General features: G+C 39.6%; 1 protein-coding gene across 7 annotated transcripts in view; it reads left to right on the top strand.

Annotated features, from left to right (window-relative positions):
- drp2 (dystrophin related protein 2) overlaps positions 1-14,825 on the top strand; it is a 166,133-nt gene that overhangs the window by 84,458 nt on the left and 66,850 nt on the right. For 6 of the 7 annotated variants that reach the window (XM_046031090.1, XM_046031088.1, XM_046031087.1 and 3 more), the window contains one exon: positions 5,138-5,312. In XM_046031090.1, coding sequence (XP_045887046.1) covers positions 5,138-5,312 — 175 coding nt within the window. Of the gene's footprint in view, positions 1-292; positions 430-5,137; positions 5,313-14,825 lie in introns of those variants that run through there. The other variant, XM_046031091.1, reaches the window with a different exon arrangement.

The following is a 14,825-nucleotide window of genomic DNA, read 5'->3' as shown; positions in this document are numbered from 1 at the left end:
GAGTGTGTGTCTGTGTGTGTGTGTGTGGGGGGGGGGGGGGGGGGGGGGGGTTGAAGGACATCAGGCAGATGGCCTTTTCTTTCCATTGGTCTTGGGGAGTGGGGAGCCATGTAGGTGTGAGCAGGAATTTACAAGGACAGAGAAGTCTTTGACCAAGAGTCAAGAAGTTTCTGCTTATTAGGTCACCCATTTCTCCCCATTCCTGTGTCTGTCCTCCCCTTCAAACCCCCTCCATACCTCCATGTCTCTCCCAGTTTTTCTCTGTTTCTTCAATCACTCGCTCCATGCCCAACTTATCTCTGCATTCTCTGCCAAGCTAGTCAAGAGACAGGGTAAATAATGTCAACACTTAGTTATCTTAAGTGACAGCTTCAAAATTGTGATTCTTGGACTGGAATCTAAACGGCGCAGCAAGTCTGTACTATTAAGGTAGGCTTGTACATTGTGAAAGAATTGCATTTATCTGCAGAACTCCAGTAATAAGAGTAAATCCTAGCTATCGTATTGCTTCTCAGGGATATCTTAGCTACAGTCTTGATTCCTTCAGATTAATATTAACGTGTAGACATGGTGTAGCGGCACAGTGGCTTTGATCCTCTGAGGCTTTATCTGCACAGTTGAACTGTCTTTTCTCTTTTGCACTGAAATCCAGCAAAGCTTTGTCTTTAATCATCTTCAACTCCTTTGATTTAAAATTCACATGTTGTCTGGAAAATGTCTTTCCAGGTTGCCTTTGCTCGAGTGGTCAAAAAAAAAAGAAGGAGAACAAGAGGACAAGAGGCAGATATTCTGCCTGTGCCTTGACATAATTGGGCAATTTCAAAAGTGTGAAGCTATGATTTCTATAGGAAACAGTCATGAGTACATGGAGGTGAGAGCTGTAGCTATAGCTGCAAGATGAATATTGTCTGTGTCACTTTGTGGCATGTCAGTGAAATCTCTGCTGGTTTTTCAGCATCTTTGGAAAACATGCAGTACATATGCTTGACTGAGCAATGCCACATCTAATCAAGGCCATAAATAATGCAAGTTTAAAGCTTGACTCATGTTTTTGAAGTTTAGAGTGGGAGACAGACCAACATAATGTCTAGCACTGTGGGCTTGATACATGCTTGCATGATGCAGATGTGTCTGAGATAAAGACATTTGCATGACAGTGATTTTTGTAGACATTTCCCAATTGTGATGGCTTTCAATGTATGACTCATATGATTTAAAAAAAATATTTAAACGAGTTTATGCGGTGGTGTGTGAGTTTGTGTCTTTATGTGAAACCCTGCTGTTAGCTATCTGAGAAAAAGTTGAAGAGGAAGAAGAGTTCGCCGATAGGGCTGTCTGTCACCCGTTTCCCTCTGCACTCCAGAAACAAACCTCTCTCAGAGCTATCTTTAACCCCGCAGGGTATTCTCTTGGTGTTAGTGGTGTGGTTGATGGCTGTCATTGTTCAACTCCATTTCACATCTAGAAGAGGCAGCTCTCCAAAGCAAACAAACAATCATGCTGCCATTCTGCTGTTAAACGTTACTGTGTCATGTGCCTCCTGCCTCCTCTGCATCGTTTGCATTAACTTCCATGTTTTATTCACAAACGCAGTGAAGTGAATCAGATCTGTACACAGAATTAAAGGCGTTCATGTTTTTATTTTTAGAGGTATTTGGGCTCAAGTGAGGACCTGGGAGCGCCTCTGATTACCAGCGAAGAGAAAGAGACAGTGAGAGCGGAAGAGAGTGGGAGAGATGTGCAGGTTATTGCTGATTCATACAACACTCACCTACACTATAACAGGAGCTGTCTGAGGAAGAAAGGGAAGAGATAATGGGAGACAGGAGTGGAAACGAGATGTTGATGATTCATGTGAAACAGAGGGAAAAAAAAATCCGGCCAATGTGAAGTGAGGTGATCTGTAGAACAAGGTAGAGAGAAGAATGAATATTTACAGATGAGGAGGAGAGGGGAGGTAAAACAGGGATGGAGAGGAGTATAAAGATAAAGAAAGGGGATGAGTATACTGAACGCAAGTCTTTCCCTCCCTCTCACTGGGGAGTCATTCACACAAATGTTGACTCTGCAACAAAAGTTCTTTCTTCCTGGTTCACTTTATGCTCAATTTGTTTTAGACAAATCATCTGAGCTCAAGAGAGACATACTCAAAAGGAAGCACTTAGTTACCCTTAGTAACCCTATAATGATGCCACCCAGAAGAAAAAAATGGAAATTCCTTTTGGCACAAACAACAGAAAAGAAAACATATGATGCCCTTTTAAAGTAAAATGGTAGATATGCCGATTTACAGTAAGAGTACACTTTCAATCTGCAGGTGAAATAAAACAGCTAACCATCTCAAATGCAATGTATAAACTACTATAACAAACGAATCAATGCTGTTACTAATTCATTGATTCTTCTTTCGATTACTTTCTTGATTAATCATTTAGTCTATAAAAGAGAAAAAAAAAATCATCCCAGTTTCCCAGACTCCAAGGCAACATTTTGGACCAAAAGTCCAAAACTCAAAGTTATTAAACTTATAATGACATTGACAAAAGCAGAAAGTCCTCTCATTGAAGAAGCTGGCACCGGAGAATTTTGGTGTTTTCCCTTTACACTTCAATCTAGAATACACTGTTTGTGTTGCACTGCCCCAGTGATGAAAGTGAGGTTTTTCACTGTTATTGTGCTTAAATGTGGCTTTGTTTATTGTTATTTTTTTTTAGCAATATTGTCAGTATCACCCAAGACTTAACTGTTGCCTGATTAGTGACTATATTTTCATTGAAAATGTCCCCAAAAAATCTTATTGACATAATACAAAATCATATTGACATAAGTTTAGCTTACAGTGGCAACATTTAGTGTTGTAATAAAAAAATACAACCCTTACCATAAATAGACATTTATACTGATAAGTCGAGCGTGGTTTTGAAAGATTATTAAAAGGTGATCCAACTTTTTTAAATTCACATCATTCCATTATGTCCTCTAAAACTTTACTACATAAGACAATTTAATTACTTAGGAAAACTTCACAACAAACCGGAAAACGTTATTTTTAAGCCACTAACTTCCTAGATGAAAGCCACCTGTGCACCCTGTTGAATGTGGATAAAGGCTGTAAAGTAAGAAGGCTTTAAAAATATATATTTATCAATAAATAAAATGCAAAGTGAGTGAACAGAAGAAAAATCTTAATCAAATCATTATTCTTCCTTCCAAACAGCATCAATTTTTCTCGGTAACAAAGCCAAGTGTCTAAACTATGCACAAAAACACAAGGAACTGGGGTGTAGAAAATGGTAGCAGGTGCTCTGGACTGATGAGTCAATATTTTAATGAGTGTCTGCAGCCAACAGTGAAGCATGGTGGGTGTTCTTTGCAAGTGTGGGGCTGCATTTCTGCAAACAGACATGGAGATGTGGTCAGAATGAATGGTTTCCCAATGCTAGAAGTACAGTCAGATACTTATTCATCATGCAGAACCATCAGAGAAGCATCTGATTGGCCCCAAATTCATTCTGCAGCATGACAAACAGCGAAAGTCATTGAGAACTATCTTCAGCATAAAGAAGAACAAGGAGTCCTAGAAGTGATGGTATGGCCCCCACAAAGCACTGATCTCAACATCATCGATTTTGTTTGGGATTACATGAAGAGAGAGAAGCAACAGAGGCTGCCTAAATCCACAGAAGAACTGTGGGTAGTTCCCAAGATGTTTGGGCCGACCTACCTGCCGAGTTCCTTCAAAAACTATGTGCAAGTGTACCTAGAAGAAGGCAAAGGGTGGTCACACCAAAAAATTATTTGGTTTTGATTTTTCTTCTGTTAGCTCACTTTGCATTTTGTTAATTGATAAATATAATCTATTAACATGTCAATTTTTTTTAAAGCATTCTTATTTTACAGCATTTTGCACACTACTGTATTTCAACATACTTTAACAGAGTCCTACAGATCGCTGAAGCAGGTTGTGTAAAGCACTACTGCTGCTAAGGTAAATGTTGTGAAATTAACAGAAAAGACAGGATGCCAGCCCAGTGACCAAAACAAGATTGCCATGACCTGTGAACCTGGAAAAGCTTCTTCTTCCCTGTATGCCTCCTATTACTGTCAGTTTGTGTGTGATAGTGCTTGCCCCACCCCCAGCTCCATCAAGGGGATTGCACCTCTTCAAGTCTAGCCTCACATGCCCCCACACTCTAAAGGTCTGTGGGGAAAAAAAGAGGCTTTTTGTCCGAGTTTAATGGAATGGAATAATGTGATAAAACTGTTGGTGTCTCATGATTCAGGTTTCTATCCTGCACACAGGACAGCGTTATTCAATTTGACTCTTATTTGTTGACTAGATTTTGTACGTTTGGGGCTTCACATTTTTGAGTGTTGTTACAATGTGCATTGCATTGTGCTTTAGGTAGGTATATTACCTAGAGATAGAGCTGTCAGGATAGGTTTGCTGATTTATTGTTCAACCAGTTTTGACCTATTAAGTATCAGAAATCAGCCACTTGAATGTAGTTTCTGCTCAAATGTAAAAATAGGGGAAAAAAAGTACGAGACAATCCCAATGAACATTTGTGTTGTCTACTATATGTATATGATCCTCCCAGCCTATTAATTTGTTGGTAGAGACATGTTGCTATAAGTACCTGTGGGACACCGACTTTGAGTAACTACACTTGAGTAACACTAAAACACTGCACAGCAGTTTGTAATATAAGGTAGCATTTTAATACTCTGGAAAGTTGTCACTGTAGTAATCCTTTTATATTTTGTCTTGACGATTGTGAGGTAAACAGTAGAAAGATTTAATTTCATGTTACAAAATAATCTACCAGGAAAGTGTGTTTGCATGCATTTCATTGGCCAGTGCTTTGACGGATGATGTGGCTTAATAGGCTTAAATGTTGATAGATTGAGTCCGTGAGAGCGGTGTGTATTGTTGTCTTCCACAATGTCTAGGGTTGCCAAAGCCAGAAATGTTCTAATCCTCCCCACACTGGCTTCATATATCAGCAAAAATATTAATTATCAGCAGGCTCAATCCAAACGCAAAAACTGGCCTTCAAACATCAGTTGACTGTAATACTCACCTAGGTGTCCCCTATTCTTTCTCTTTTTTTGTGTCCCTCTGTGTGTCCCTTAGCTGCGGGGCGGCCCTCGTGGCCAGGATGCCACTGTGTGCCTTGCCAGTCCACAGTGGATGGTGAGGGGCAGGAGGAGGGGACTGAGTGCAGGAGACTGAGAGGAGGCGGCTCACACCAAACAGGAGACATGAACCTCTGCTGGAACGAGATCAAACGCAAGTCCCACAACATCCGGTAAGAGGACATTCAGAGTGGTTTTTACCAACAGTTTGGAGGGATTGATGTTTTCAGAGCCAAGATGCCCATCATATAAGCTTACGCAATGCGCAAATGAAAAGAAATAATCTGTAACCCAGTTATCAGAAACAGCACAACAAGTATACATCAGTTCAATAACTTTAATTCTTATAACTGCTGAATTAATGGCCAATGGTAAATATTTTGATGAGCACATAGAAATAGAAAAAAAAATAGCCAACAAAAAAAATATTGTAAACATCAGAGCAGCCACTAAAATTACGCACAGGAGAGGAGTAAGGTAATGAGAGAGAGAGAGAGAGAGAGAGAGAGAGAGAGAGAGCGCGGATTGAGTGCAGATGGACTACAATGACTCAAAAGTTTTACTCTACAACCCGGTTCAAGTGACAGACACAGCAGTGACTGACACACACATGGGCTCGGTTTACAGCGGTTGTCCTGCGAATGTGTATTTCTGTTCCCCCATAGCCTCTCTCCATCAGTGTATGAATGTGTGTGAGAGGGGTGAGTGTGATGTAGTGTAAAGCGCTTTGAGTGGTTAGAAAGAGACCATTTACACTGGCTAAACCAGGCCAACCACTAAACCAGGTTACAGTCATTAAAGACTTAACGCAACATTCTGCAAACCCCTCTTTTTTTAAAGATTCTGTCCCAATTCACAACCAGAGAGACTAAATATTATACAAATATACTGCATGACAGCGTAATAGTAAACAACTAGCACACACAGTGTCATATATGCGAAAAAAAAGCATCTTACCTTATGAAGATTTTGGCCCTCTCAGTCCTGAACATTAATTTCATCCAAAATGTCTCTGTGGACATTCAGTAATGCCATTTGAGTCAGTCTTTTATGAATGTCAAGTTTTCAGATGACAAATTACAAGACAATAATATATATATATATATATATATATATATATATATATATATATATATATATATATATATATATATTTGTTTTAATTGCCAGCAGTTAGGCATATAATAAAAGGCAAGTAGGCATAAAAGCCCACAGGAAAAGCAACACCCCCACTTCCCACGCCAATGTGACTTTGTTGGGGTGCAGATCATTTTCTCAAGGAAACGTCAGATCAGGTTCAGCTTTACACAGTTTGTTTTTTAGCCAGCAGCTAGCCATCACTGTCACATTCTGGTAGGGTTGGGCGATGTGTATAAAATTTCCATTTGACGATGTCTACATTGAAACACCGGGATGGACGATGGCATCGTCTCTCGGCCCAACTCTACATTCTGGTTTGCTAAAGCTTTCTTAAGCTCCAACTCCAAGCATTTATCAGAGGGACCGATCAGAACACAAACCAAAAGGCAAAACAATTTTCTGTGTTGCAGTGACTAAATTTGGAAATAAATCCCTCATTATATCCCAGTGGCTGTAAATTTGCACACACTCCCAGTTGGTATGGAGATGTGTTATTGAATTAATAAAATCCTTTTCTAGGTGAGTCTGATGGCTTAACCAAAGTCATCATTTTATTCTCTTAATCACTAGGAAATTTGTATTTTATTCTAATTGAATAATAAGTAAGAATTGCACTTTTAATTTATTTGGCAGTTATCCTTTTGTGGTTGCATCTGTGGGGAACATTATGCTAATATGTGTAAGGTTATGTCCAGCCAGGGAATAGAGCATAATGATATCTAACATCTATATATACTGTCTCCTCCTTTGTTTGCCATTTTCCTCAGACGGTTCTTCTTGTTGCCATTCATGGTCAGTTTTCTGGCAAATTAAAAAAGCATTGTCTAATAATGTGCTGTCACACAGTAATGCATATTTCAGTACTCCTTCCACTCAGCTGATTAATTATTAATATAACATGGGTTAATATTGCCATTGCACAAGTAACACTCAAGAGGTTTGCCAGTGCAAAACAATTAGAGGGTGTCCATGTTGTTCTTTGATGCTTAATTGGAAACTGTCCAGGCTTGCCGCATCATTTCTGTTTCTTCAATTCAACTGGCATCCTGTTTAGACGATTGGCCCCTTAATTGCTTACTTGACCCTGATGTATCTAGGAAGAGGGAGGGGGAAGTTAAGGAAGGATAGTTGTGAAATTGGTTAAGACAGTTTCCCCTGCAGTCCTGTGTAATGAGATCACTATAGATGGCCTGCAGTGGCTGTTTATACCCGAGCTGCACTCTGACTTCATCAGGATGAGCAAGGAAGGGGGGATGGGAGGAAAAAGGGCGAGTCGCAGAAGAGAGAGAGAGAGAGAACAGACAGCTGGTATTAAATCATCACACAAGAGAGATGGGATGCGGGGAAATGGGAGGGACAGAGAGAGAAAGAAGAGTGGGAGAATGAATGAATGAGAAAGAGCTTCACTGAAAAGCTGTAACCTTGAAGGTGAGTGCTGTCCAAAGGAAACGTCTGACTGCATTCAATGCCAGCGGCTGGACAAGTGCAGAAGACTGGCTTTATAATGGCCTGTCTGGCATTGATTGACAGGTGGTTGAGGCTCTGTTCCAATAAAAGTCATGGCTGCTTCCTTCTATCCTTTAAACTGTTGTACATTATACCCTATAGTATACTGTACCTAGACTAATTAAATTAAATTTCCTCTGTTGTACTTTGGTGCTCATTTCTTTACAAGACTGTGTCTATAGCTATGCTAGTGGTGTTTGCTTATTAGTACTAAAGACATTGTGCAGCTCAGGCTGATGGGAATGTCATTAGTTTTGCAGGGATTTAACCTTATGGTGGCGGTAGATGAAAAGTCAGAGGATGACCAAAGTGATGACATTTAATTCTGAGGGGAACATGAATTTGGGAACCATAATTGTTTGTACAAAGTTTTGTGCCAATCCGTCCAGTAGATGTTGAGATATTTCACTTGAAAAGTGAAACGAGATCAAAAGCCCACAACATCTGTTAAGAGGACATTCATTGTGGTGTTAACTGTTACTGTCTAGAGGGATGAATGTATTATTGCTTATTGTATCTGAGATAAGGAAGTGGCTGCATTTGGATACTTCGGTGGAGATTGTCAGTATTGTGGCGACAATAGCTGTAAACTGCTTATGACATTTCTACCTACAAGTTAGCTGTCTCAAAAGAAATAAAAATGTTAATTTCTTTCATGACTTTATCAGGGTACAGATCATTTTCCCAAGTAAACATCTGATCAATTTCAGCGTTACATAGTTTGTTTGTGAGGAGCAGTGCCTTGCCTCCCCCTGTGGGAGACCAGGGTCCGATTTCCATTGCGACACATCCACCAATGTGCCCTTGAGCAAGACACTTAAAGACCCTAGTTGCTTGCGTGGCGTGCAACCTCTGACATATGTTGCAATTTTAAGTCACTTTAGATAAAAGCATCAGCTAAATGACTAAATGTTAATGTACTGTAGCTAGCAGCCAGCCATCACTGTCACATTCTGGTTTATTCTGATTCATTGAGTTTACTGAGGCTTTCTTAGGGTACAAGGTAAATTTATGTGATGAAGTTTGTGGTTCCCATTATGCTACTCAAAAAGCAAACTTTATACTAAAATTCTAAAATTATATACAGAAATTAACTATTTTGCATGGTGCAGTGCTGAGGATGTATTGAAGTCTCACATCCTGGGGTAAGAAGCTGCCCTGTAGTCTAGTGGTGCGATAGCAGATACTTCTGTATCTCTTACCAGACGGCAGGGCGAACATGATGTGGCTGGGGTGGGTGCTGTGCTTTAATATCCTTTGGGCTCTTCAAAGGCACCTCACCTCACCGAGATAAATTGGCTGTAAATTAGTCACTTTCACACAAATCGAGTTTGTATAGAGATGTGTAATGGAATTAATTAAAGGCTTTTCTAGGTGAGTCTGATGGTTTAACCAAAGTCATCATTTTATTCTGACCAGAAATGTTGTTTGTTGAAATTTTTTTTCAAATTGAATTGAAAGTAAAAATTGGAACTTTGACCTGCTGATGATTCTGGTGGAAAAGTCAAGGGATCACCAAAGTCAGGAGGATTCATCCTTTGGGAACCATGAATGACTGTATAGAATGTCAAGACAATTCATCCAGTAGTTGTTAAGGTATTTTAGTCTGGACCAAAAGTAGTGGAGCATGGCTGAAGAACAAACATTTTTCCAAAATTTGACGATGACATCACCTGCATGCTCCCGTATCTGAAAATATAACTAAAGATATGAATTTAACAACCAAAGATAAGGAGTATGTAGCGCACAAAATGCATTTACAATCTAAATGCTTACAGATGGCAGTGGCACAGAGAATTTATCAGTGTGACACAGTGTTGCTCAGCTAATTAGACTCAGCGCTGATAACAGAAGGTTAGGGGTTTGATCACTTTTTTTGGCATGTTGTATGGAAAATAGGCAAAATCATTACACTGTGAGTCACTCTACGCACACTCACCAGCTGTGTAGCATGTGTTATTGACTACAAAACAGTGCTTTGATGCCATTGGCAAAAAAACTTAGACATGCTGTTCTTATTGTTGTGTGCTTTGTGCTATATCAAGTTGTGGTTTAATGTCTCATGCAGGATTGAGATAATGGACCAACACTGCATCGTGCCGTGTCTATCATAATCACCGCTGAATGATTATGATTATATATAAAAGAGACATTTATTACCACAAGCATATTGCTGAGGCCATTTAGCCATCTGTAAGTATGGTGCAAGAAAATACAATATGCAAGTGTGGGAGGTTTCAGTGAATTTATGCTATTTATTCAGTAGAGACTGTGTTTTAGAAAAGAATGAGTACATTTGTTATGGTTGCGTAATTCACTCACTGGAAAAGCGGGAAATTATCTGGCATTCCTTCTTCACTCCTTTGTTTGGGTCCCCTGGACTGGCTTATGACAACTTCCTCCGGTCTTTTAAGTTACTCTAACTGGCTGTTGGCTGTAGCTTCTTATTTACAGTACAAATATTAGAGTGGTATTGATCTTCTCATCTCAGCACATCAACTATTCCTGTAATTGGTTGTTAAATAGGATTTACTCATCAGTGTGTATGATTGTAACTCATCTCCTGCTCAGTGTGTGTGTTAGATTTAGCGATGTTACCAAGGCATGTTTCTACTGAGACCAGCTGTACTGCATCCCATTCCTGTCCTTGCATACTATGGCAGTCAAACACACGACAGCTTGATTCTGAATCATCACAAATCTCCCCCAGTGCAGTATTAACACAGAATGCTTAGTCAGTTATAGGAGTTCTTCAAATAGATTTTTAATGTAACTGATTACACTGTCAACCATATTGGTAACAATATCAGGCATTGTTTAGACTGGGGCCGTGCCACATAGTGAGGTGCCCACTGTTTTGCACTGCAGGGAATGCCCACCGAGGTTGGTGTGGGTGTCTTGGTGGCATGCTATGAATTTATTTGCCGCATGGTTCAGATAACTGCAGAGAGCCAGTCGCCCACGCTCAGTGTCTGTCAGAGGGCAAGAGGAGACCTCTGAGTCTGTTTTTGTCTCTGTCTGTTTTTGTCATTACCACAATGTTCCTATCTGTATCCACCAGAGGAGCTATCTGTTGATACCCATGTCATTCAACTTTCCCATCAGTCTCTACCTTTTTGCTCTTCCTGTTTTTTTGTTGTGCGTATCCATCCATCCTCCACCTCTGTTCTTCTCTGCGTCCTCCTTCCCTTGCACTAGCGCCTTCTACAGACAGCCCAGGCGCAGTGCAATGCCCTTTGGTTGTTCTGTGCTCCACTTTCCCTACGTCACCCTCTGGCAAGTTACAGTACAATGGCTGCAGGACTTACTGAGCAAAAATGACATGCTAATGATAATTCTATTGTTCAAGGTCAGGGGCAAAAACCTAGTACTGCTAGAGGTGTTGGTGATAGGATGGCAGGTGTGTGGGACTCTGTTGGGGGATTCAGCCATCAATCATTCAGTTGCTGGAAGGAATGGATTTAGTTTTCGCTGCCACCTGAGAATCAGTTTGAGATTCAGTGATTTATTTCAGGGTAAGAGGAGGCTATGTATTTATTTGCTCAGTCTCACAGTGTTACTCCATAAGACTAATAGATGTGGTTTGAGGCCATACAATGACCCACATTTCAGGTTTTTGATTTTACCTGATGTTCCGGTTGTAAGCAAGTGATATTTTTGACATTCTCACACAAAGCACATTCTTTTTTCTCAGACATGTAGTCAACATAATAGTATACAAAGAAACAAGAATAAGACTTAAATAAACACAGAAGTAAAATTTTTTCTTTTAAAGTGTTCTGGGTTTTTTTTTTGTTGTTGTTGTTTATAGGTTGAGTCTTAATAATTCACATAAAAATCCTGTGAAATTTGGGGTAATTTTTGTTATTTTGCATTTATGTATGTGAAATTTACCATATAGAATCAATAACTTTACAGTTAATCCAGTGTTGTATTTATCATTTGTGAAATGTGTAATGAAATATGTACACTCAATTTTAATATTTTTTTACACAATATATAATCTTTTATTTGACTCCAAAAATTAACTCACTGGATACAATGGCAAAATAAATGCATTTAAGATTCTGCTTCATCACTGCAAAAATCACATTTGTTTACAATATTTACAAATTTACAGTTTTAAAATAGGTGCTGTGGATAAGACACATGCCTTTGGCCCTGCAGACTTGTTCGTCAACCTGCTTCTCAGTCTCTTCGCCTCTGCCATTAGCTAACGTTATGTCCATAGAGGCTGCTGAGCACGGTTATGTTGCCTGCTCGCCTGGCTCCGGCACTACACAAGTGCCTCTCTCTACCAGCAGCAGCATAATGTTGCTTGATTCTTGGGTGGCAAGCCAGCCAACACGGCTAGACAGCATCCAATGCAAGTGAGTGTTTTATAGCCTCAACTCGGCAGCAAGTGACCGAGCAGGGCAACATAACTGTGCTCAGCAGCCCCTATGGACATAACATTAGCTAATGGCAGAGGCGAATAGACCAAAGAGGAGATAAAACAACTATAGACAGTATAAAAATACTACATAATGTAGCTTTTTTTGTCACTTTCATTGAAGGGCTCCATTGATTCTAATGTAAAAATAGTTGATGATATGGTCAAACGCTGTTCCTGGGACACTTGTAATAGTTACAGTTGCTACCCAGAGAGGTTGACAGAAGTACGATTTATTCTCTTTCCAAAACCTAAAATAAATCCAGAAAAATGTCGGCTGTGGATCGTTCCTAATATAATGTTAGTTAGCTAACGCTAGCTAACTTCCTACTCAATGTAACGTAATAAAGCCCTGGTGTTTTGCTGAATAGAGGCCTACCCAGCTTTACAGGAACAGTGTTGATCGTTCATATCGTTGTCTTTTGTCTCAATCGCCGGGGGATGCGGTGGTTCACTTTAGCTTCTATCTTTCATTTTTTTCACGTCTGTTTGAGTCAGTTTGACAGCCCGAATACAACCTTCAAATCTATAATGCAACTGCAAAACTGCCTGCTTCTTTCTGAGATCGCTTTTTCCAACTAATTTGACAACATTTCTCTGGGGAGTGCAGTAATAGACAGTAGCAGCGCCGATAGTTTGTCGGACTTAGCAACAGTAACTAAGGGGGGCGGGGCTTAGCGAAAGGTCAATTGTAGCACAACGCCCATTCTCTTTTCCTTGAGTGCCATTGAAGTCATTTGTTTCACACTAGGTAAAGGCTGGTAAACCAGGGAACGACGAGTTGATAAAGAAGGAGTCACAGCTTCAAGGCAAAGGGCTGACGATAACAAACTTTGATACATTGCAATGAAAACAATGTACTGGTAATAAATCAATGAGGAATTTTGAGTCCAATGAATAATTCGATGAATAACCGCTTTGTGTGTGTATGTAGAGCTTGAAATTAAACATGAGTAAAGCTGTGAGGTGAGCACTGAACTGCCTTCATTCCGTCATCCGGTGCAGAACAATTCAGAGGTGGTCTTGCAGATTAGAGACAATGTTGGACTTTGTGGACCGCTACTGTGTCTGTTTGACTAGCAGGAGAAGATAATCAGGTTTTGTGCACACACTGTACCCAGGCATGCTGAATGGTTTATGTGGAGCAAGTCAAATCCCTAAAGGAGTGAAAACATTGCGTTGTTGAGCTACAAGAACAATGAGGGCTCAAGGATCGGAGACACGCTTTATACATTAGCTCTCTTTACTTGAAGTCCTGCAAACCTAGACCTGCATGGAGGTCAGAGGAGGACAAGTCAGTTGAAAGACTCAATTTGTATGTTAATTTGCATCTTTTGTAAACAGACCTTTATCAGCATCATACAGTAAAACAGCAACTTAGATTGAGTTGTTGCTTGGTGTTATTTGAGTTATTAAAAACCTGTCGACCAATGCTATGGCTCCAGTCTTTCTGTTTTGATTTTTAGTATTAAAATAGGTGTCTTTAAACATGCCAGTACACATGCACATACTCACAGGAAGATGACCAAGAATGATATTATTATAAATTATAAGAAAAACATTATCAATGCCAAAATATGTATGTGAATGACACTTGCGACCCAAGTCTCATGCTGAAAATTTTCGCACTGAAATTGTTGTGATGACTCTATAGGCACATTTGGCCTAGTGCTTTGTGGGATAATGAGTTCACACTAATTTGTGTACTTTAAATTAATCTCAAAAATTCTGAATGAATAAAATTAATTGATTAGTGACGTTTTGAGCGAGTATAAAGTGAGTAAGAACAAACAACTTTGTAAAGAAGCTCATAACTTCCTTTCGTCGCCCCTGTCCTGTGTTTAGGGAGCGCAGTCACTTTAAACAATGAAGCTTAATTTAAAGTTGCATTAACCAACCACATCCACAGCCAACAGTTAGCCTGTTTGTGTTGGTAAATGTTGACATCATCCCAGCAGCTGCAACAACAAAAATATGTAATAGCTTGTAATAATACTTTTTTTGTGTGTGGTTGAGAGGAAATGTTGGTTGAGCCACTACAGCTGCTAAGCTCTCACTACAACTCCACAGCTTACAGAACAGCTGCTTGTTATTTGTACGAGCCATTATCAGCCAATAAACTGATCAGCATTGTCTGCTTCAATCCCCAAACCCAGTTTCTCTTTGGAATTATTGTCTTTAAAATCTCTTTAATAAGTGAACAGGTCATCTGACTGTAGCTGGTAAATATCTAATGAAAATGGCTTAGTTTACTGCTAAAACAAAGATGTGCATCAGCTACTTGTCGAGGTGCCCTTCCAGGCAAAATAAACCCTGTATGGTGAACATATTCCATAACAATCAAAGTTAGCTTTTATTTTGTGTTGTAAGTCAGATAAGTTACAACACTGTCACTGTTTAGCTTGAGATGAGCAGGTCATACAACGTGAACACACTAAAGGGCTATTGCTACAAGGTTCAGTGTGGAATATTTAGGAGGAGGATCATTATGCAATATAATATACATATGTTTTCAGTGGTGTATAAAGACCATACATAATGAACTGTTATGTTTTTATTACCTTAAAATGAGTCTTTATTATATAAAAATATTACAAAGAGAACCATA

Source organism: Micropterus dolomieu, linkage group LG19 (genome assembly GCF_021292245.1).
Source record: "Micropterus dolomieu isolate WLL.071019.BEF.003 ecotype Adirondacks linkage group LG19, ASM2129224v1, whole genome shotgun sequence".
In the NCBI taxonomy this organism is placed as follows: Eukaryota; Metazoa; Chordata; class Actinopteri; order Centrarchiformes; family Centrarchidae; genus Micropterus; species Micropterus dolomieu.
The sequence above is the reverse complement of the archived record's forward strand: the minus strand, read 5'-3'. Positions and strand labels throughout refer to the sequence as shown.